This window comes from Acartia tonsa, chromosome 6, assembly GCF_053477335.1.
Source record: "Acartia tonsa isolate MP-2025a chromosome 6, ASM5347733v1, whole genome shotgun sequence".
NCBI lineage: Eukaryota > Metazoa > Arthropoda > Copepoda > Calanoida > Acartiidae > Acartia > Acartia tonsa.
The window spans coordinates 11,155,257-11,175,251 of record NC_137265.1 but is presented as its reverse complement, the minus strand read 5'-3'; the positions used below and the strand labels follow the sequence as shown (position 1 = coordinate 11,175,251).

General features: G+C 33.1%; 3 protein-coding genes across 5 annotated transcripts in view; all 3 read right to left on the bottom strand.

Moving 5' to 3' along the window:
* Positions 1 to 2: 2 nt before the first annotated feature.
* Positions 3 to 6,215, bottom strand: LOC145321839 (hypoxanthine-guanine phosphoribosyltransferase-like). The gene is made up of 9 exons (XM_080163473.1): positions 6,136 to 6,215; positions 5,606 to 5,690; positions 4,980 to 5,030; positions 3,842 to 3,975; positions 3,420 to 3,494; positions 2,824 to 2,923; positions 1,613 to 1,661; positions 1,244 to 1,314; positions 3 to 967 (listed from the first exon to the last, which is right to left on the bottom strand). Exons 1-9 carry the CDS (start codon positions 6,183 to 6,185, stop codon positions 908 to 910), a joined length of 675 nt encoding a protein of 224 aa, XP_080019599.1. The 5' UTR covers positions 6,186 to 6,215; the 3' UTR covers positions 3 to 907.
* Positions 6,194 to 16,045, bottom strand: LOC145321834 (esterase/beta-lactamase LipL-like). Of its 2 annotated transcripts, XM_080163467.1 has the most exons (11): positions 15,988 to 16,045; positions 15,283 to 15,345; positions 14,842 to 14,948; positions 14,293 to 14,414; positions 13,813 to 13,910; positions 13,295 to 13,442; positions 9,356 to 9,698; positions 8,931 to 9,067; positions 7,796 to 7,833; positions 6,831 to 6,943; positions 6,194 to 6,487 (listed from the first exon to the last, which is right to left on the bottom strand). In XM_080163467.1, the coding sequence occupies exons 1-11, from the start codon at positions 16,019 to 16,021 to the stop codon at positions 6,347 to 6,349; spliced, it is 1,344 nt and encodes a 447-aa protein (XP_080019593.1). In that variant the 5' UTR covers positions 16,022 to 16,045; the 3' UTR covers positions 6,194 to 6,346. The 2 variants fall into 2 exon arrangements, with proteins under 2 accessions (XP_080019593.1, XP_080019594.1); XM_080163468.1 differs by lacking the exon at positions 15,988 to 16,045 and having other exon boundaries at positions 14,293 to 14,403.
* LOC145321835 (tumor susceptibility gene 101 protein-like) overlaps positions 16,021 to 19,995 on the bottom strand; it is an 11,975-nt gene continuing 8,000 nt past the window's right edge. For both annotated transcript variants that reach the window (XM_080163469.1, XM_080163470.1), the window contains exons 9-13: positions 19,626 to 19,702; positions 18,878 to 19,002; positions 18,475 to 18,575; positions 17,823 to 18,036; positions 16,021 to 17,501 (exon numbers count right to left, since the gene is read on the bottom strand). In XM_080163469.1, the coding sequence (XP_080019595.1) occupies positions 17,456 to 17,501; positions 17,823 to 18,036; positions 18,475 to 18,575; positions 18,878 to 19,002; positions 19,626 to 19,702 (563 nt within the window). In that variant the 3' untranslated portion in view covers positions 16,021 to 17,455. The remainder of the gene's footprint in view (positions 17,502 to 17,822; positions 18,037 to 18,474; positions 18,576 to 18,877; positions 19,003 to 19,625; positions 19,703 to 19,995) is intronic.

Genomic DNA, 19,995 nt, shown 5'->3' with positions numbered 1-19,995 from the left:
ACTTCTGAAAATATAAAAAATTTATAACAATAAAAACTATTTTTGTATATTTCAATACATACTAATTCATAAATCACTGTATGTAACAAACAATAGAAAATGTGAAAACAACAACACTCAACAGCCCAACAGTTATTAATTGACTAAGTTTCATCAGGGTGGAATATTTCATTTGAAGAAAAAGTTTAACCTATACTTTATCTTTTTGACTGTAAAAATTGTCAGCAAATAACAATATTCCTTCAAATTTTGACTAGCAAAAATATGAAGTAGTTCTTCTTCAGCAAAAAGATCCCTCTCTGATTATATAAACTAACTAGGTAAGACTATGAAAATATTCTCAGTAATAAACAAAGTTTTATCTATTTCAAAAAGAAATAATATCTGAATATTTCCAATTTTGGTTTAAATGCAATTTAAAGCTAAAGTTTCAATTAGGTATTTAATGAGTATTTACTAGAGATATGGAGATAAACAAATCTAAAAAAACTAAATTAAAATATATATTTCTAAATCAGTTTTTTCATATTTGGCATGGAAAGGGTAAAAATAAATCTCAGTCCCTTCATTACAGGGGTAGCTATTGTAACAATCAATTCTACAAAAAAAATCACGAAACCTTGAAAGTATTTGGAAGTATACCTATTTTGTTTTCTCATGTAAGTGAAGAGGGGTGTGTGAGAAGGGGAGGAAAAGAGGAATGGGGTTGTGGGGAAATTTTCCTTTAGAATCGTTTGTCAGAATATCATTCCCTTGTCCCTGCTTCTTTATAGCATTTAAATGATTAATCTATTTATCCCATTATCACTAAATTGTTATACTAGAGATCAAAATAGGGCATCTGAACAAAAAATAATTATATGCAGTTGTTCTATCTCTGAAATGAAGACTAGTATATATAAATAGACTAGACTTTAAATTTATCAATGCCTTGTTTGGAGATAACACAAATATGTAGCAGGTCCCTGAACATTTGTAATAACTATATAGATTAAAATTAGGCTGTTTTAAACACCAGTCCCCAAAGTTTTATAATGATATTTTCTTATTTGTTGGCTCAACTTCTTTGAGGACATTCATTAAATTTTGATTTGTTGGTACTGTCCAAACGTTTCAACTACTAATTGTAATCTACAGGAAGGGTAATTTTGTGAATCATCATTGGGGTTGTAACTTCAATAAAGTAACTGCGCTATGTTTCAAATTCTTAATTTTAATGATTCTTATTCTATATAGTTTTCCTAAAGTATTCATTATAATCTAGAGCATATCCAACAACAAACTTGTCAGGGATTTCAAATCCAACATAATCTGCACAAAAAAATATCAACAATTTTAAAGTATGAAAAAAATCCTTAATCGCTTACTCCAACAAAATATTTAATCTTCGGCAATTTCAAATGGAATTAATTGGCTGAATAGCAGCTTCTGGTAGCTTTATAAAATAATGAAACCCCCATCCACTTCATTTACCCCTCATCTCCTACTAGTTGAACGAACTGATCATTAAGTGATGTATTGTATATGTTAGGAACTAAATTGACGACAGTTTTCCACTGTCATGATTTCCACGTATATTCTAAATGCATTATTTTAATCATGTTGATTCCTGGAATGTAGCCAGAGCTAAGTGGAGTTCTTTTCCTCAACAAACAGGCAACCTGAACAAAATTAAGTTTGAGACTAAAATATCTTAAAAAGTCATTCTTCATTTAGGGGGGAGGGGTTATTGCAACCATCTCGTGTTCAGTATTCAGATAAACCAACAGCCGTTACTTTTCCAACTTTTTGTTCAATTTAGGAAAAATAGAACAACCAAGGATTACTCATGGCAAGTTTCATAACGAAATTCAGATTTTAAGTGCCATTTGCACACTGATTACGAGATGGTTGCATTACCCCCCCCCCCCTGAATCATTTGTATCGCAGATACCAAATAATCATTATTATTACGTAGTTACGTCCCTACAGTATCTACTTAACTTCTTTTTATCTCAGACACCCACTAAACAGACGTGTTAGGGTTGCTGTCACTTCTACGACTAGCCAAAGTACAATACTTATGTTTTTGACAAAAATTTCGTATTTTGCTGTATTTTGACAATACTTTTAAATTACAAGCACACTATTAACGCTGTCATTTACACAGTTTTATTGTCATTTTCACACCCATGAAATGTAATGTAATGATGCTGTAAAATTAACAGTATTTATAACAAAAAAGTACTGTTTTGTTAAGATTAAATATTTAAACTAGGGTTGGGCCGGATACTTTTTTGGCCGGATACCGGATATCCGGCTGATTTCAAATGCCGGATATCCGGTATCCGGCCGGATATCCGGTTAACGCCGGATATCCGGCAAATATCCGGTTATCCGGCCAAATTACCGGATATCCGGCCGGATAACCGGCCAAATTACCATATATTAAAGTAGCAAAAAAAATTTCTACAGAAATCTTATATAAATTTACATAAAGATAAACATAAAGATAAAAAATGTTCTTCTAGCTTCAATAATAAGAAAGTTATAGCCATTAAAAATTTTAAAAAGCAGAGATTTTTGGTGTAAAGTATAAAAATTATATAGCCGGATAGTTTTAATATCCGGTATCCGGCCGGATATTGAAAATGGCCGGATATCCGGCCACACCGGATATCCGGCCCAACCCTAATTTAAACTAAACGTATCTGCGCTAATCTGTATTTTTTTACTTTTATTTTTTTTGCTGATCTATTTATAAACAAAGTTATCCTTGTTATTATTTAAAATACTAGGTATACAGGACAACAAATGTAAACTAGAAATATTTTAAAAAGTTACCTTTACTGACTTTGGATTGTATTTGTTGATTGTGTTCAGTAGCTTGTTCATAGTTTTACCCGTGTCAATTATATCTTCTACTATAAGCACATTCTTACCTGTTTAGCAATACTTTAATATTTCATCTCCATCACTGAAGAAACTCAGGGTGGTAGAGGACATTGGGCTGTCTATTACACTAGTCCACAAAGTTTTATAATAAAGTCTTTTTATTCGTTAGCTTTATTTAATTTTGATTGGTTGTTTCATGAAGTTGAGATTCAAAACGTTTCAACGAGTAATTAAAATTGTGATCTGCATAAGGGGTAATTTTGTAAATCAACATTGGGGATTTACTTTAATTTATCGGCTATTGTATTATCTAAAGTTCCCTAGAAGAAACTTTATTAGTAAAACCTATAGTCTAAAATTAGGGTCTATTTGTCTAATTCTTAAATGCAGTTTGATAAAACTTTACGTAGGATCTAAAAGCTTTCTATAATCATAATTGTCTTTGTTGTTCGATTTTGTTTGTTATCTTTTTAGAAATCTTAAGGGACAATTAAGTACACACAAACAGCCAAAGCCTATCTAATGAAATGAAATATTAAATTCCTTGTAGACAGTCTAGATTGTCTAAACCGATGATATTCACCTCACCGCTAGACTCTGTATTCTCATATGATTTTAACCTAAATTATTATTAAAATCAAGTCCAGTTGTTTCATAGTTTTCTTTCTTTTTTGATGATGATAATAAAGAAACAAAGTCTTTAATCATTGATGAAAATTATATGCGTAAAAATAATATATCGATTGCTTTGTCACAGTCAAAAAGACACAAATTACGCATCACTTATTAAAAAAGGATGATTTCTCATGGGATTATGTAGGTATTAACCTTTCCTGGCCCTATAAGAAGCTTCATTGTAAAGGAAATCAAATACGGCTGATCGGTTAATGAGATCCTACATTACAAAAAGACAGACATCCTCCTGTTACCTTTATATTATGATTTTTGCTTAATATAAGATATTTACCTAATAAAGTCTACAGAAATGGGGACACTGCCATCATTATGATTGGAGTTCAGTCCATTTACTTTGTCAAGCAGGTCGGAGAAAAATTTGTAACCTCCCTTTAGAACACATATTGCGTGCAGAGGTTCCTTTCCCTAAAACAAGAAAAAGTAAGAAAAAAGATTTTTTCTAGCGGTCATTATTATATAGGGGTGTAGGACGATACCCTCCCCCATAAAAGTTATAAACCTTCTCTGGACCTATAAGGAGCCTCACTGCAAAGGAGAACCATATTGGTTCAGTGGTTAACGAGATCTTCAGCTACAAAAGGACATACAGACATCCTGTTTCTTTTATATAATGATTTATCTTTGTACTCATATCGATCTTTACAAACTTTTGCCTCTAAGCAAAATACATACATTTTGACTAACTAAAAGGGGTAGTTTCACGAAATGCATTTGAACTTAAGGGGGGGGGGGGCGAAAGTGACACTTTTTGTAACCAAAACTAAAAGTCAACAAAGGAACTCAACTAAAAAAAGAGTTACAGGTCTGAGATTTAGCATGGCAATTGCTTTATAGAGGTACAATATGGAACTGTGAAGAAACGGCGGCGCAACCGCCAAAAACCGCCGTTTCCCGCCGAATTTTTTTTAGCCTTTTCTCGGCGGTTTTCGGCGGTTGCGCAACTGTCATGCAAAATGTCAGACCTGTAACTCTTTTTTTAGTTGAGTTCCTTTGACTTTTAGTTTTTGTTTAAAAAAGTGTCACTTTCGCCCCCCCCCCCTTTAGTGAACCGCATATTTTGTCCTGGTTAATTGGTTAAACTACATTTATATGGCATATATTTTTAAAAAACTCAATTTTCTACCACGTAGTTTTTAAAAAATCAAGACTTGAAAATCGTCTTTTTAAATTGCATATATCACAAAAAGTTGATTTTCAAGTCTTGATATTTTCAAAACTACGTGGTAGAAAATTGAAATTCTTTCAAATATATGCCATATAAATATAGTTTAACCCATTAACTAGCAAAAAAATATGCGGTTCACTAAATTAAGTTCAAATGCATTTCATGAAACTACCCCTTTGACAGGCAAAAATGTTAAAGCAAAATAGATTTCATGAATTTCAAATAAATCATTAGAATAAAATACCTGATTGTAGAAATCATAGAAGATATCTCTAGCTAACTTCTCTATTCTATCCTAAATAAAAAAAAATATTTTTAATTCCTATTACTAAGTAGTACTTAAATCTTCATGTCCACTCTTTTACATTTTAGATATACATGAACATATGTTGAAATCTAAACATGAAAATTGAAACAACCATCTTCCTGAAAAACCTTGGGAAACTTATGAGAGAATTTTAAGCGAAAGTATGTGGAAGAAAACGGAGAATATTACTTATAAAGATACCAATCATCTGGAACCATTTCAATCTATCTTATATTGTTCAGTAATAAAAATGTGTGTTTTCCATCAAAGCGCCCGGCGAGCACAGAACCCCCTCTTTAATTTTTATATTGAATGTGAGGTAGGGGGTATCTTTTTTTCCAGGGCTACCCTGCACACAACATAAACTAACCTAACTTTACCTAAAAAAAACAAAATATTTCCCCCCCCCCTTATTTTTTATCTTATTAAAAAAAGGGGGTTCTGTGCTCGACTCGGCACTTTGGAGTGCAAATAAAAATATTACTGTCACGAGACTCATAATGTTTAATTAGTTTTTGCAGTGCAACTTATGGATATGGTTGTCCTTGCAGTTATTTACTTACTTGAATAGTACCATGGGTGATAAGAACATTGCTGACACAACCCTCGTAATGTTTAGGCACACAAAACAGATCGGTTGGAAATCCTAAGGTTTTTAATAGGTTGTTACATTTTTATGCATGAGAATGAGAATTTTTATACTTCTACTCTACATCTGTTTGTAGCTTAATATATCGCTAACCGCTGAACAGATACGGTTCTCCTGTACAATATATCTTCCTTAGGGTCTAGGAAAGGTTCATAACTATTTTGTAAGAGGGTGGAAGATGAACGTATGTATAATTTTTGGGGATAGTCCCTTTCGTGGCAACGACCATTAAGGGGCGATACGTCGTATTTTTAAAATGGCTTTTGATATGTTATTTTAGGTTAGGTTAGGTGATTGCCCCACAGGGTTAGGCAATTGGCCCCGCAGGGGCTAGAAATAAGAGAAAAGTTGCTGTGAAAAAAATGAAGAATCGCCCCTTATGCTCCACGAAAGGGACCATACCCTAATTTTTTTCTATGAATTTAAAAATGTAAAACCATTCCTTCGCAGTCATCTGATATTTTGAGAACCCTGTCTAAATCCAAGCTTGCCATTTTTAAAATCTGAAATTTGAGTATTTTACATAAGATTAAATATCTAAATTATAATATTTTAAACTGATAACAATATAACTAAATACATATAAACTTAAATATCACAATATAATATGGCTATTTTGAATAGTAATATTATGCAATTTGCAATTAAAATGTAACTAAGGTTGATTATTATTGACATCAGTCTTGACAGTTTTGATCTTTTCAGCGCAGGCCTTCACCTCCTTCTGTAATTTTCTTGCCTTGGTGTTGACCATGTCCCACCAGGTCAGGAAGGTACAGGCATAACCGAACCCAATCTAAAAGCATTGAGGGATATTTTAATCGTAGAAAAATCGTTAAGCCTCTATTTAAAAAAAAAAATAGCAGACACTTTTAATTGATCTTGACAGTCCTAGATGGTTTTGTGCTTTTATTCAGGTCTCAAGGTTCTTTCACTTCAAGTTAGAGCTTATTATAATGACTATCTTTTAAAGTCACAAAGATATGACAAGAAAGATATGGATAGAACAATATCCAATAAATTGATCACCACCTATTTCTAATGCAAAATCATACCAATAACGTAATAAGAAAAAGAATTGGTTTTTAATTAACATACTTAAATAATTAAAAGCAAGCTTTTCTATAATAAAGATATACCTGTAAACTTGGATGCCATTGAACGACACTGCCACCCATTCCTTTCCAGCCAATGTATCCATCTCTACCTGATTTCAACAATCTCTCCTTCATTGTGTCATCTTCATAGTCCTGTTTTTTATGCAAGTTTTAACTTTTTGATTTAAAGGTTGAAATAAGGCGGAAAGTGGCTTTATAAAGAGGTATTATTTTCAATACTGAACAGTTCATACCTATTAGAATTCTAATTTCCATAATTTAAGGAATAAAAAATGACACCAGTCTGAATTCTTAACAATATAATTTCTTCGGTTTTTAGAACATAATAAACAATATGTTTTGTTGATAATAACAAATAAAATAAGGGGGGGGGGGGTAATGCAACCATCTCGTAATCAATGATTAAATGGCACTTAGAATTCGAATTTCGATCTAAAATTTTTCATGAGTAATCCTTGGTAGGTCTATTTTCCCTAAATCGAGCAAAAAGTTGGAAAAGTAACGGCTGGCGGCTCAGCCGTTTAGCCGTTTTTGCCTATTTTCAGGGCAAATTCATCATTAATTACGTAGGAATCAACTTTTTAAAACATATTTTTGGTTTAATTTATTTTAAGTGATAGCAATAACCATTTTTAAAAATTTCTAGTACCAACAGCTACCGGCTAGAACCGTTTGATAAGGTTTTTGAGCGAGAAAAAGTATTATGTGGAGATAGGTTTTGTGACTAATATGCTCTTAAGATTGGCAAAACGGCTGAGCCGCTAGCCGTTAACCGTTATTTTTCCAACTTTTTGTTTGATTTAGGGAAAATAGACCTACACTTATTCATGCAAAATTTCAGATGGAAATTCGAATTTTAAGTGCCATTTAATCACTGATTACGAGATGGTTGCATTAACCCCCCCCCCCCCCCCCCTTTAATGAAATAGGTAGCAAATATTATTGAATCAATGATAATTCAATTCATTGTTAGTTAAAACTTTCCTTATACATATTGACACCACCTTGTGTGAATTCAGTCCTGTAAACAACAGATACTTTAAATAACTGTACAGAGAGGTTTGAATAGATATTCAGTTCTCATATAAAAAAGATAGAATATGCATAAACACCCAGAAATCACAAAACAGTGTATAGATTAGATGCGCTTGTCATAGGAATCTTCACTAAAGATGACAACTGTATATCTTTAATAGCAGCCGAGAAAATCAAATTTGCAGACTGGCTGACGGACAGACAAAGTGAAAATAAATATTTAGCAGCTACTAAAAGAACAAAGGGGGGGGGGTTTTAATGCAACCATCTCGTAATCAATGTATAAATGGCACTTAGAATTCGAATTTCGATCTGAAATTTTGCATGAGTAATCCTTGGTAGGTCTATTTTCCCTAAATCGAACAAAAAGTTGAAAAAGTAACAGCTAACGGCTCAGCCGTTTAGCCGTTTTTTGGCTAGTTTTAGGGCAAATCTGTCAAAAATTACGTAGAAATCAACATTTTAAAACATATTTTTGCTTTAAATCATGTGAAATGATACAAAAAATATTTTTTTAGATTTCTAGTACTAGCAACTACCGGCTAGAATCGTTTTAAAACTTTTTGGATTGGAAAAGAGCATTATGTGGAGAGAGGTTTCGTGATTTATTTCCATAGAAAAAAGCCAAAAAATTACTAAGCGGCTGAGCTGCCAGCTGTTAGCCGTTACTTTTCCAACTTTTTGTTCGATTTAGGGAAAATAGACCTACCAAGGATTACTCATGCAACATTTTATATCGAAATTCGAATTCTAAGTGCCATTTATACATTGATTACGAGATGGTTGCATTAAAAACCCCCCCCTTATTTGACTGAGCTGGATCTTTAAATCATTTTAGTGGTGAACCAGATCGGGGTGCGCCAAATTTCAGCCAATCACAGCACAGCATTTGATAAATGCCGCGCTGTGATTGGCTGAAATTCGGCGCACCCCGATCTAAATCACCATTAGAATGATTTAAAGATCCAGCTCGGTATAACATTCAAATCTAATTGAGACAAAAAAATTATTCTTCATACATTAGAAGAAAAAAAAAATATGCTGCAATTGTTATCAACAGAGTATTTTCTAAAGCATCTGTTCCTGGCCATATTAAACTGTGCATCTGGTCTACAAACAGGATTAGCATGCAGCAGCTGCCAGGCTCCAGGTGTTATGATGGCCTCCCCCTCCAGCTGCTTCCCTTCTAAAGACATAGCCGCGGCCAGCTTTGCAAGTGCTCTACAGATCAATCCTTAAAATCTAAAACTTATTTGAACTTAAAAAAGATTATTTTAAAAAGTTTTTAGTTTATTTTGCATTTTATTTAAGGAAGCTACTCTTTATTTAGTTAATGTGCATATGACCGCATTTAATCGTATTAAAGAAAAATTAGAATCAAGACAATTCAATATTACCTACCAACAGCATAACAATTCTAGTCATGTTATGATTTTTTAAAAATGTTATACTTTTCAACATAATCATTCTCATTGATCAGCAGACAAAGTTTTTTTTAAGGATGCATCCCTGGCACTGGCGTGAACACTTCCGGCCGGCGATTCTCCCTCCCGCCACACCGAACTGTTAAAGAATAATGGTATTTGTTCCCCTGGATCGCCATCCTGCTTATTTCCCTTGAACATTGGCGCAAATCCTTGCTTTTCATACTCCATAAACTTCTTCTTAAAAGACTTCAAAATTTTTCCAAATACAAAAACATTGTGCTCCACTTCGGCCCCGAAGGCGTTGGGTATAAGGCTCTCCATGATGGCCTTGGGAACGGTCATTGCCTTCAGTGGATAGGTTCGCGCAATTTCGTCCTTGGTCAGCCCGAGGTGTACGTCAACACCATGCTTCTCATAAAATTCTCGCCTTGAATATGTTTTATCTTTCATAGGTACAAAGTAGAATAATATATGTCCGATTGTCTGTATTAAGCGTAAGTTCTCATTATCTTTTAGACCAATTGATATTATATCCTTATATGAAATATCCCTACTGGCGGCTGTATTTATACCTACATAACAGTAGTTCAATATTTAAGATGAAAAACCTTTTTATAGACAATATATTTGTTTTGAAATAATATAAGGGGGGGGGGGGGAAGTTTTGCCACTTTCGCGTAATCCGTGATTATTAGGCTAGGTATTGATGTGAGACTATAGGTTATTTGGGATAAAAGTTTACTTTTGGGTAGTACTTCACGTATATTTAATCATTTTTTGGATAGGTCTCCAGGTTCAAGTGCTGCAGGCTGGAAGGGGGTTTCTGGACAGGTAAAAAAAATTTAAAATTTTTGTTTGAAGAGTTAGAGATCAAATTATTAAACAAAATATGCATCTTTATGGATATTATTGACATATCAGAAGAAAAAATTAAAATCGACCTCCAGGTTCAGGTGCTGCAGGCCTCCAGGTCCACTCTGGACAGGAAAAAAACAAGTTTTTTATTTGAAGAGTTAGAGGTTAACTTATGAAACAGAATATGTATATTTTTTGATATTTTTGACATATTTGAAGAAAAAATTAAAATCGGCCTCCAGGTTCAGGTGCTGCAGGCCTCCAGGTCCACTCTGGACAGGTAAAAAACAAGTTTTTTTATTTGAAGAGTTAGAGGTCAACTTCTATAACAGAATATGCATATTTTAATATTATTGACATATTTGAAGAAAAAATTAAAATCGGCCTCCAGGTTCAGGTGCTGCAGGCCTCCAGGTCCACTCTGGACAGGTAAAAAAACAAGTTTTTTATTTGAAGAGTTAGAGGTCAACTTATAAAACAGAATATGCATCTTATTTGATATCATTGACATATTTAAAGAAAAAAATAAAATCGACCTCCAGGTTCAGGTGCTGCAGGCCTCCAGGCCCACTATGGACAGGTAAAAAATCAAATTTTTTATTTGAAGAGTTAGAGGTCAACTTATAAAACAGAATATGCATATTTTTTTTTATATAATTGACATACTTGAAGAAAAAATTAAAATCGGCCTCCAGGTTCAGGTGCTGCAGGCCTCCAGGTCAACTCTGGACAGGTAAAAAAAATAAAAAAAATCTAATTTGACATATCTGAAGAAAAAATTAAAACCTGCCTCCAGATTTAGGTGCTTCGGGCCTCCAGGTCCACTCTGGACAGGTAAAAAAGGTTAAAGGTCAACTAATAAAACTGAATATACATTTTTTTTGGATGTTATTAACATATTTCAAGAAAGGATTAAAATCGGCCACCAGGTTCAGGTCCACTCTGGACAGGTAAAAAATTGGAATTTCTTATTTAAAGAGTTAGAGGTCAGTTATTAAAACAACATTAGCATCTTTTTAGATGTTATTTGTATATTTGAAGAAAAAAAAAATCGGCGTCCAGGTTCAGGTGCTGCAGGCTTCCATGTGAACTTTAGAGGCTATTTCCAGGTACATTTCCTATTTATTTGATTTCCCCCCTACTTTTTTTCTATTCTTTCTATTCTATTTCTTTATTTAAACCTAGTAGTTATCATATTCATTGAAACTTTTTGATGGATCCCAGTGACCGCTGTTGGCCGTTGGCCAGATAAATATCCAGAAAGGTAATTTTTGAGGCCTGCAGGATCTGAACATGAAGTCCGATTTTAATTTTTTCTTCAAAAATATCAGTAATATAAAAAAGAAGCATATTCTGTTTTATAAGTTGACCTCTAACTCTTCAAATAAAATTTTTAGATTTTTTACCTTTCCAGAGTGGACCTAGAGGCCTGCAGCACCTGAACCTGGAGGCCGATTTTAATTTTTTCTTCAAATATGTCAATAACATCAAAAAAGATGCATTTTCTGTTTTGTAAGTTGTCCTCTAAATCTTCAAATAAAAAATTTGATTTTTTACATGTCCAGAGTGGACCTGGAGGCCTGCAGCACCTGAACCTGGAGACTGATTTTATGTTTACTTCAAAAATGTAAATAATATCAAAAAAGATGCATATTCTGTTTTATAAGTTGACCTCTAACTCTTCAAATAAAAAATTTGATTTTTTACCTTTCCGGAGTGGACCTAGAGGCCTGCAGCACCTGAACCTGGAGGCCGATTTTAATTTTTTCTTCAAATATGTCAATAACATCAAAAAAGATGCATTTTCTGTTTTGTAAGTTGTCCTCTAAATCTTCAAATAAAAAATTTGATTTTTTACATGTCCAGAGTGGACCTGGAGGCCTGCAGCACCTGAACCTGGAGACTGATTTTATGTTTACTTCAAAAATGTAAATAATATCAAAAAAGATGCATATTCTGTTTTGTAAGTTGTCCTCTAACTCTTCAAATAAAAAATTTGATTATTTACCTGTCCAGAGTGGACCTGGAGGCCAGCAGCACCTGAACCTGGAGGCTGATTTAGATTTTTTCTTTAAAAATGTCAATATTATAAAAAAATATACATATTCTGTTTTATAAGTTGACCTCTAACTCTTTAAATACAAAATTTATTTTTTTACCTGTCCAGAGTGGACCTAGAGGCCAGCAGCACCTGAACCTGGAGGCTGATTTTAATGTTTTCTTCAAATATGTCAATAATATCAAAAAAGATGCATATTCTGTTTTATAAGTTGACCTCTAACTCCTGAAATAAAAAATTTGATTTTTTACCTGTCCAGAGTGGACCTGGAGGCCAGCAGCACCTGAACCTGGAGGCTGATTTTAATGTTTTCTTCAAATATGTCAATAATATCAAAAAAGATGCATATTCTGTTTTATAAGTTGACCTCTAACTCCTCAAATAAAAATTTTTATTTTTTTACCTGTCCAGAGTTGACCTGGAGGCCTGTAGCACCTGAACCTGGAGGCCGATTTTAATTTTTTCTTCAAATATGTCAATAATATTAAAAAATATGCATATTCTGTTTAATAAGTTGACCTCTAACTCTTTAAATAAAAAACTTGATTTTTTACCTGTCCAGAGTTGACCTGGAGGCCTGCAGCACCTGAACCTGGAGGCCGATTTTAATTTTTTCTTCTGATATGAAATAACATCCATAAAGATGCATATTTTGTTTAATAATTTGATCTCTAACTCTTAAAACAAAAATTTTAAATTTCTTTTACCTGTCCAGAAACCACCTTCCAGCCTGCAGCACCTGAACCTGGATACCTATCCAAAAATGATTAAATATACGTGAAATACTACCCAAAAGTAAACTTTTATCCCAAAAAACCTATAGTCTCACATCAATACCTAGCCTAATAATCACGGATTACGCGAAAGTGGCAAAACTTCCCCCCCCCCCTTAGTCCATTACACTAAACAGTTATGATTCTCCTTTAGTGTGAAGCTTTTCAAAGGAATAGGAAAGGTTTATTACAGTTTTGGGGAAAGGTACCGCCATCCTAAAAAATGCCCCTAAATTTTTATTTCTTCTTAAAACTAAAATGTAATTAGAGGGTCCACTCAACCCCCCTCCCCCCTTCTTCGTGTGCCCCTAGGCTATGATAAGAACAAGTAACTACCTAATATAGGCACCAAGTGTGACATTATCTGGAATAGCGCGGCGCACAACCTCATTGATAATCCAACCCCCAGTTAGATTGTGATACTGACGGGGAGTTTCTTCGGGAAATATTTGCTTATTACCCCCAATCAATGAAGCCAGTGTACCTTAAGAAAATTGTATTATTAGTGGAAAGGGCTATCTTCACACAGAGATTATTCTACATTTCAAAAGCCAAAGTTGACTATGCACCAGTAAAAGCAAGTAAAGTCCCGCACAAAATATTTTTAAACTAAGGAAATTTTAAAAACACAATTAGAAATCTTTTAGTCTAGGAATGATCAAATGTTTTGTTGAGTTCTAAATGCAAAAATCAATGTATATGTCATTTAAGGCTATTAACAATAATACTAATAATGATACTATGCAATTGATGACTTAAATGTATACATACGCAATTCGATATAAATTCAATGGTCCCTTTTCCCCCCATTATGACCAAATGATCAAACAGCCCTAAGTAACAAAATAGCTCACCTTTGTGAAGATGATCTTTGAGTGTATGTTCAGGATCCACAGGGAAATGAAGGTTGGCAAGACCACTCTCATGCCGAAGCACATCTTCAACCCTGACATCATAAGAGCGTTACAACTTTTAATAATTCGATGCAATTGATTGATAAGATTGTATTTGTACTAAGTCTGATGGATGATTACAGAAAGCGATATTTTATACTGTATATATCTTTTTAGCATCATAATTTAAACACATGCTCAGGTCCTAAAGACGTCCAGGGGGTTAAGGTAAAGGGGTGTTCACTCCCACAAAAAAAATGAAAATATGTTAGATTATCCCCCCCCCCCCCTTAGAAAAAAAACCGTTGAAAACCCTAATCCTCCCCCACCCAAAAAAAATCTAAATAAGAAGCTTTGTCGTCCGGCCTTGATTGTCCCTATTTATAGGGATTGGGAAGTGTATAAGATACTAAGACAACAATGTTGTAACCCTTCCTGACAGCTGGTTTGCTGGCAAACTCAGGTATATAGTTGGCCACCGGATCCCCATACTTGATGAGTCCTTGGTCTGCCAGGCTGGCCACAGCTATGGCTGTTATCACTTTTGAGGAACTGAAAACACACTGAAATTTTTATCATTGTCAAATTGATATTTTATAGGGTCAAACACAAAATACCTATACCACAAGAAGACATGTTTTCCCCAAATTTTCAACGATTTTTTTTGTTTGATTAGAAGCAGATTTGGATTTTAAAAAATACTGGGTATTTAAACTTAAAAGTATTTGTTAAATCATTTTTTTGTCACTAAACATGAGTTTATCAAATCTATCTGTAGGTGTACAAGAAATGTATGTTCAGAATTTTCTTTTTTACATGCATTGTCTTATCTTTCTTGAAACTTAATAAATCAATCATTTGCATCTATTCTTTTTCATTCTCTTAACCAACCTATTCACAATAATACTGCATGTACATCCACCTTAATAAATCATCTTTACTAATGAAAAATTCTTCCTTAAAAGCAAAGCTATCTTTTTTTAAAATGACCTGTAGACTATCTCCATTATAAGTTTCGTCCCCTTCTGCTGAACCCCACAAATCTATAACTTTCTTTCCTTCCACATACACACATAATTGAGCATCTCTTTCTTTTCCTGAAAAACATTTTACTTATTGCCATATGAAAAGCACTTGCGGCTATTCTCCTTGAAGCCTCTAGGGGCAGTTGAGGGATGGAGGTGAGGGGCCACCCACAAATCTAAGTTTATATAAAATAAAGATGGAGAAAATTTAAGAAAGGCTGTTCTTTTGTGAGGGGTGGGGGGGAGGGGGAATTTTATCCTGACGCAATTTCTTTTGAGAAGGTGGAGGTATCCTTTCTCCAAATAGTAAGAAAACCTTCCTTTTTTCTATAAGAAGCTTCACTGTAAGCTAGAGACAAGCGAAAAAAATTAGTATAGGTAGAGGATTCAGAATTTATTCAAATACCTGTTTTAAAATTTTTGACAAACATTTGTTTAACAGATTCATATTCTTCATCACAGCTTCCCCCTGTTGTCAAAAATAATGAAATTTGAAAAATATATATTTTATATATTATTTAAATTTTCGTTGTCCGCGTAGTCGAAAATAAGAAGAGACAATGATCTTTAACAGAAATAAAGAGACAGGAAAAAAGACCTTATTTATTAACCTTTTTTTAGTAACGCTTTTTTGCTCTTTTTAAAGTAATTTCCATCCGCCCAAGTCACTTACAAAACTTGTCTTTTTCTGCAGCTATGAAGGATAGATATCTGTTTTTATTTGTGTAAATTCCTCTAATAATGAGTATTTACACTCGGACCTTTCTTGGTTGTGTTTAATTTCAGTTTATATGAATGATTAATGATCATCAACTAAAATTGTTTACGTAAATTCCACTATTTGACGGAGCATGTTAAACAAAAAATAAAACAGGCTAACATACCAACTCTTAAATGATATCTAAGTCGCTTTCTTTACCACGAATTATCTTTAAAGTATATTTAATGCATAATTAGACAATTACGAGACTTAATAGACAATATTCCTAAAGGTGAAGTAGAAGACATTGAAACAAACGAACAAACGAATTATGCGTAAGTCGCGCGCTACTAATGACAATAAATAAATAATTTTTCTTTTTAGCACTAATAAATATTCCATTATTCCTGCCTATAATAGTTGTAGAGCTGTATTTATTTCCCATTTTTTATCTGAAAATTAAGTAATTTTTAATCCATAAATTAAATATTTTATTTGAAAGAAAATAAGAACATATATCATGAAAATTTGTGTATTTTAATTTTATTAGCACACATCTTTTGATTATAAAGCTTTAGTTTATTTAGAAAACTAGGTAAAGAATTGATGTCAATATTTAAAGTTGTGTCACGACTATTTAATGTTTTACATATAAACAAATATATTCTTATTATGTATACATAAATATGTACTTTAAAATTTAGTAAAAATACTTATGTGCGGAAAATTTACACACCGACAGAATAAAACTTATCAAAAAGGATAGTTTCTAGAAAAGTTTTTGCGTTATAAAATAAAAAAAGATTACTGTCCTTTCTTGTACAGAAAATAATAACACACACATCTTACTACTTTGACATTTAGACATCCAATTCTGCTTGAAACGACGTGAAATTTATTGATGGCAATCCGTCGAATTTTTGGGCCGGATTCGAATTCCGGATTCTTAAAAGAATCCGTCAAAAAAAGTGGCGGATTCCGGATTCTAGCAATATTTTAAAAGGATTTTTTTAAATTTTAAAAATTAAGTGCTACATATGTCCTAAAAATCAATGTTCTTGGTGTTCTCTATAATTCACTTCCGAGAATCGAACCAGATTTTAAAAGATATTATATATAATGATGAAAATCTTTGCCTTCAAAGAGGAGGAGTTGAAAGAAAAAACTCAAGACGCTAATTTTAGCCTACCAATTAAGAATCCGGAATCCGCTATTAAAAAACGGATTCCAGATCCGGATTGCCAACCCTAGTGAAATTATTTTATTTCAGCCCTCAAAAAGTGAAAATCTATTGAAAATCGACTAAATTACCATACAAATGACAAGAAAAATTTTCAAAAATGAAAATGGTGGATAAGATAAAAACTACATGTCTTTGCAAATAAAAGATTAAAATGATACAAAATATTTTTCAGGGATCAGAAGCCGCCATGAATATCAAAAAAATGTGGTACAACTTTTTTGTGAATGCATGCCCAGGTTATTGCACTTTAGTTATTTAAAATAATATCAAATCATATGTTTAATTTACATACAAACAAAAATTTAATTAAGATATCAATATATTTTTATATTTATGCGTTTAGAACTACATTAAATAATCTCAAAATAACAATACTTTAATCACAAAATTAATTAGTTACTAAAATGAAACAAATCACAGTAAATTAAAAATTTCTTGTACTTTTACAAGTGATGATAACAAATTATTCATATACTGTATTTAATAAATTTATTATTATGATCATTAAAGCAAATTAAATGTTTATCTTAATTTCTTAAATTAAAGATAACGAAATATTATATACCTATATCATACAAATTTTTAAAAATCTTTGGATTTCAAAATAAAAATAATACTCAAATAAACAAAAATATTCTAAATTGAAAGCCCTGCTTTCTGCCTACACATTCTCATAGTAGCCCTAAATAAAAAATAAAGAGTTTATAAGTAGTAATACTCGCGGACTAATCGTAAGGTGTAACGCGCCCATTATTTATCTTAGACTAGATGGAGATAACTTTTGCTAAGCGACTAAGACAATTAAGGGCTCTTACGCAAACCTAGTTTGGAATTTTTTAAGAGAAAAAAATATAATTTTATGGGGTACTATTGTTGCGGGCTATCCTAACCTTTACTTGACCTAACATAATCCTTAAAAATAGGGTTTTCCAAAGTTTGATTGCAAAATAAGGCACACTTTGTTTTATCAAATCAATAAAGAACAGAAAATAATAGGTATTACCTGAGTAAAAATTGTTTTCTTGACAAATTTCTGACATGTTTCAAAAACGTTTCCACATCAATGACGTCACGATTCAACGCCTCGCCGAGGAAATAAATGGCGTCTTCCGTGGCGGACTCTTCGGCGTAGGCGGCCATCAGCTGGCGGTAGAGCGGTGCGGATGCGGTTACCGCGTCATCCACGTCCAGGTCGTTAGTATTTTCGTCAAGTCTAGCGGTGATTTAATCATATTAATAAGGGGAGGGGGGGGGGGGGTAATGCAACCATCTCGTAATCAATGCGCAAATGACACTTAGAATTCGAATTTCGTTATGAAACTTGGCATGAGTACTATTTTCCGTAAATTGAACAAAAAGTTGGAAAAGTAACGGCTGTCGGCTTAGCCGGTTTTTTTTTGGCTATTTTCAGGGCAAATCTATCATATATTACATAGGGATCAGCTTTTAAAAACATATCTTTGCTTTATTTCAATTACCAGTTACCTTTTTTAATTTTCTAGTAACAGTCGCTACCGGCTAGAAGCAGCTGTAAGCGGCTGGAAGAGTTTTAGAGGTCAAAGGGGCCATACAAATGACAAATAAGTTTTTTTTTAAAACGATGAAAGGAAAGGTTTAAAACTAAAAAAATCTTTTAACTAAAAATGATTTCCTAGTAGCAAGTTCTGACAATTCTGTATTTTTCTCCTCCATAATTCTGATGGAGTTGTCTAATTGTTCTGATTCACTGGCAAGGTTTTCAGTCATCTGGCTCAATCTAAACAAATATTCAGAGAATGAAAATTATCAGTAATTTCCCTTAAAGTGAAATGTGGAGCACAGAAACCGCCCCTCTTATTTTGAAAATAATCTGAAAATTGAGTGGGGTGCAATGGTTACTTTTTCATTTGTTTGATATTACCTTAGTTCAGGTTAGGCTAGGTTATATTGGAGAGTTAGGCCAACCCCCACCCATATTTTTTTACTTATTTAGAAAATAAGGCAAGTGGGGGTTCGGTGCTCGATAGGGACTTTGAGGGAAAGCATGAAAAATCTTCAAAGAAATGCAAATTTATTCACCTTATCTTTCCGTTATTAAGGTCTTCATTCATTTTCTGTAAGGAAAGATGTTCAGCTTTTAGGGTAGAAAATTCTTCCCAGATACGTCTACGCACTTTCTCTTCTACAGCAGACAGGATACTTGCCTGCAAATAAAAACAGGGATGAAAACATCAATAAAAGCGAAGTTGAACAAATAAGATGGTCAGATAAACGAACATTAACAACGCATCTAATATAAATCATATTTAGCTGAAATATCATCATATTAAAATAGATTTACGAATTTTCTGAAAATGATTAAAGAGTTGCTACGGATCTAAGTTGTTTAGGATTAAATATTGAAATCGAATGTTAATAAATCTATGAGTTACGGACGGTCGGACCGACCGTAAGCGTAGAAATGCTTCGCTTTAAATAACTTCAGATGCATCTTTTTACAAGAGACAATTTCATTAATAAAATAATGAACTTATTGCAATGAGGTTACTAAATTATATGTTTTGTTAAAATCTTAAATTCCTACCCTAAAGATAAGGATATTGGGTACAATAGCCTGCAAGTGTTACTGTCCCCCCAAAGGATTGTGAACTCATTTTCTAATTCGTTAGCCTACAAACTTTGGGGTATGTGAGGTTGAATAATGAATAGTCCAAGAATTGTTCACTAATACTCTTCTACTAAAGAGGTAATCTTATTCATCATAATATTGGGGTTGTACATTAATTTATCACATATTGCCCTATCCCTTTAACATAATGAAAATTACCTTGATATGTTCATCCGCAATGCTGCTATTACTCTCCGCACTATCCTGAGTCATGTAGCTGCCAGCTGCTGGCATACCTGAACAGTAACAATCAAGGAAATGTTAGGACAGGTAGCTGGACCAAATATATGTCATGTGCTGCTAATTGGCAATATGCATCGGTCACAATTGATAAACAAGTATTACTTAGAATAGAATAGCTGCTAAAAATACTTAGTTTCATATAATGACCAATAAAATCACAATTAAGCTAAGATTATTGATCAAGAAGGAAAGCAACATTGGACTGAAAATTACGGTAGTACCCAATGTTCTCTAACTACGACTTTTAATTCGTTAGATCTAAAAATTTGGGTACTTTTATTGATTT

Coding starts and splice junctions, on each gene's coding strand:
- LOC145321834 (XM_080163467.1), bottom strand. CDS start 16,021: ATGGGAAATAAATACAGCTCTACAACTATTATAG. Junction 15,346..15,987: donor CAGCTCTACAACTATTATAG/GCAGGAATAATG, acceptor TTTTGACAACAG/GGGGAAGCTGTGATGAAGAA. Junction 13,443..13,812: donor CAAAGATCATCTTCACAAAG/GTGAGCTATTTT, acceptor AATTTTCTTAAG/GTACACTGGCTTCATTGATT.
- LOC145321839 (XM_080163473.1), bottom strand. CDS start 6,185: ATGGCAAGCTTGGATTTAGACAGGGTTCTCAAAATATCAGATGACTGC. Junction 3,976..4,979: donor TCTATGATTTCTACAATCAG/GTATTTTATTCT, acceptor TTCTTGTTTTAG/GGAAAGGAACCTCTGCACGC. Junction 1,315..1,612: donor ACTTAGCTCTGGCTACATTC/CAGGAATCAACA, acceptor TATTTTTTTGTG/CAGATTATGTTGGATTTGAA.